We start from the raw sequence: 2,542 nt of genomic DNA, 5'->3' as shown, positions 1-2,542 counted from the left end.
CCAACTCTCCCGGAGTTCCCATTTGCAGCTTCAACACTCTCCATTTCTGTCCAAACAATAAAAGATACAATCTGTCCAGCCATCAAATAAATTTAAATGTAGTTGCATAAACATCACAAATACATGGTTCAAATTTAGTAAATGATACAATCTGCCCAGCCATCAAATAAATTCAAATGAGTTGCATAAACATCACAAATACATGGTTCAAATTTAGTAAATGATACAATCTGCCCAGCCATCAAATAAATTCAAATGTAGTTGCATAAACATCACAAATACATGGTTCAAATAGTACATGATACAATCTGCCCAGCCATCAAATAAATTAAAATGTCGTTGCATAAACATCACAAATACATGGTTCAAATACATGGAGTGTGCTACACTATAGATTAGCATACATTAGTTGTCTATCTTCCCACATTTGGGCTGCCATTTGTATCCTACGGTCTACCACGGCCCTAACGCCACTTGCTTGTTGCCTTGATGTTCAAATTGGTTGGGTGGTCCATGTCACTTCCGGTGTAATAAATTCATCAATCCCTTGTGACAGTGCATAATTATGAAGAACACAACAAGCTATAACAAGGTCAACTTGCACCGGGAAAGAGAAGAATGGTTTGGCATCATCTAAAATTTTGAAGCGCCTCTTCAGAGATCCAAAAGCCCTCTCTACCGTCACCCGTAGAGATGAGTGCCTAAGGTTGAACAGCTCCCTATCATTTTGGACTGGATTGTTGCCCCACTCGTTCAAATGGTACCTCACACCACGAAAAGGGGGCAAGAACCCAGGCTTTGCTCCATAGCCAGCATCAACTAGGTAGAACTTTCATAAAAAACAATAATTGGTGACAATGGTTCTTGTAAGGTAATAACAAATGGACAATTTTCTATCTTAGGCAACTTCTTACCCGGTGGTACTTGTAAGCCCCTCTCACGCGTTAATGCATCAGCTAAAACAGTAGCATCATGTGCTAACCCTTCCCAACCAGCTAACACATATGTGAAGCGTAGATCAAAATCTACCGCTGCCATCACATTTTGAGTGGTGAAGGCCTTCCTACCCCGAAAGGAATGCTCCACATCTTTGGTAACACCTGCTCGCACATGTGTACCATCGATAGCTCCAATACAATCCTATATAGTGACAGGTATTAATAAACGGCATATCATATAACCTAGATAGGTATTTCCTGCAATTTTTGCGGGGGTCTCCAATGATGGTGGCGTTATGTAATCATTACGAAGCTCGCCTATGGCATGGAGAACCTTTCTAAAATAGATGCTGGTTGTGCCAATTGTATGCAAAAACCCTATTCCGAAGGTTATGCCCAATTGTATGCAAAAACATCGCTAATTGTTGCTCCACGCTAAGATGTGGACTGTCTTCTAGCAATTTGCGATCCCTGAGTATGCCACACAAGCGAAAGAACGCGGCTCTTTCAAACCTTAACATGTTTTTGCATAACACATCGCCTTGCCAAATTTTTTGATCTAGATAATCATATCTGATTCGATCTCTTTCATGCATTGGGCCATATGTAATACATGCTCTTCTCTTCCTTATTATAGCTCGAACAATGACTGCAATTGCAGCAAGTGTGACAAAAACAGTGGCTCCCCTAACCATCCTTTTTCTTTTGTTCATCTTCTTGACCATCTACAATTGATGCATGCTATCAAAATTATTACACATCACCACATATTGCAAAGATGTACTGGACAACAGCAAATTGAACAAAAAGATGTACTACACAACAACAATTGGAGCAAAAAAAATATACTGGACATCAGCACATACAAGGGGAGAGGAAGAGGAGTTTGTACCTTCAAGAGAGATGGTTGTGCATCGCTCTGCCGCCGCGCCGGTGTAGCACCTAGACCCTGCTTTCTTCCCCTTCTAACCTGCAGATCAAGTGAGGGGTGAGAAAATGGATCGAGGGAGGGCTATGTAAAACGAAGAGCGAGGGAGATGGGCCAGCGGCGCGCGAATGCGAGGGACATGGGTCGGCGTCGCGGAACAGCTGGAGAGGGGCGGCGGCGCAGAGAGGGAGAGGACCGGCGCCACAGAGAGGGAAAGGGCTGGCGGCACAGAGAGGGAGAGGGACAGCGGCGCGCGAGAGCTGGAGAGGGGCGGCGGAGCAGAGAGGGAGATGGCCGGCGGCGCAGAGAGGGAGAGGGACGACGGCGCAGAGGAGAGGGAGGGAGGAAGAGGGGCGGCGGCGCACCTGTGCGTGGGAGGAAGGAGAGCAGCGATAGGGTTGGGGGAGAGACGAGCCGTTCTGCGTGGTTTCCTCGATTTGGAGGTCTCGGCGCATTCCGGATATGAGGCGAATATTCGCTAAGCGGGGACGACTTGGTTCTGGTTCGGTTGGCCTACCGAACGCTGGAATGAGGCCCAGGAACGGGTCCGACCCATGACATTCCGGCCCGTGACTGGAACCAAACACACCCTTAAAGGCTGTGGGTGATTGGTTTTTAAAGCCTTGCAATGTCATCGATTGATTGTGATTTGGTTTTGCTTGACATTGTCTGGAGT

General features: G+C 46.0%; 1 protein-coding gene across 1 annotated transcript; it reads right to left on the bottom strand.

The window, feature by feature from the left end:
* Positions 1 to 246: 246 nt before the first annotated feature.
* LOC109760198 (uncharacterized) lies at positions 247 to 2,311 on the bottom strand. The gene is given in 5 exon segments (XM_073498035.1): positions 247 to 834; positions 915 to 1,297; positions 1,299 to 1,663; positions 1,831 to 1,908; positions 2,232 to 2,311. Coding segments are annotated over 3 exon segments (1,194 nt in total). The 5' UTR covers positions 1,831 to 1,908; positions 2,232 to 2,311; the 3' UTR covers positions 247 to 388.
* Positions 2,312 to 2,542: the final 231 nt, after the last annotated feature.

Source organism: Aegilops tauschii, chromosome 5, assembly GCF_002575655.3.
Source record: "Aegilops tauschii subsp. strangulata cultivar AL8/78 chromosome 5, Aet v6.0, whole genome shotgun sequence".
Taxonomy (NCBI): Eukaryota; Viridiplantae; Streptophyta; class Magnoliopsida; order Poales; family Poaceae; genus Aegilops; species Aegilops tauschii.
Note: the sequence above shows the minus strand (reverse complement) of the source record. Positions and strands in the feature narration are given on the sequence as shown.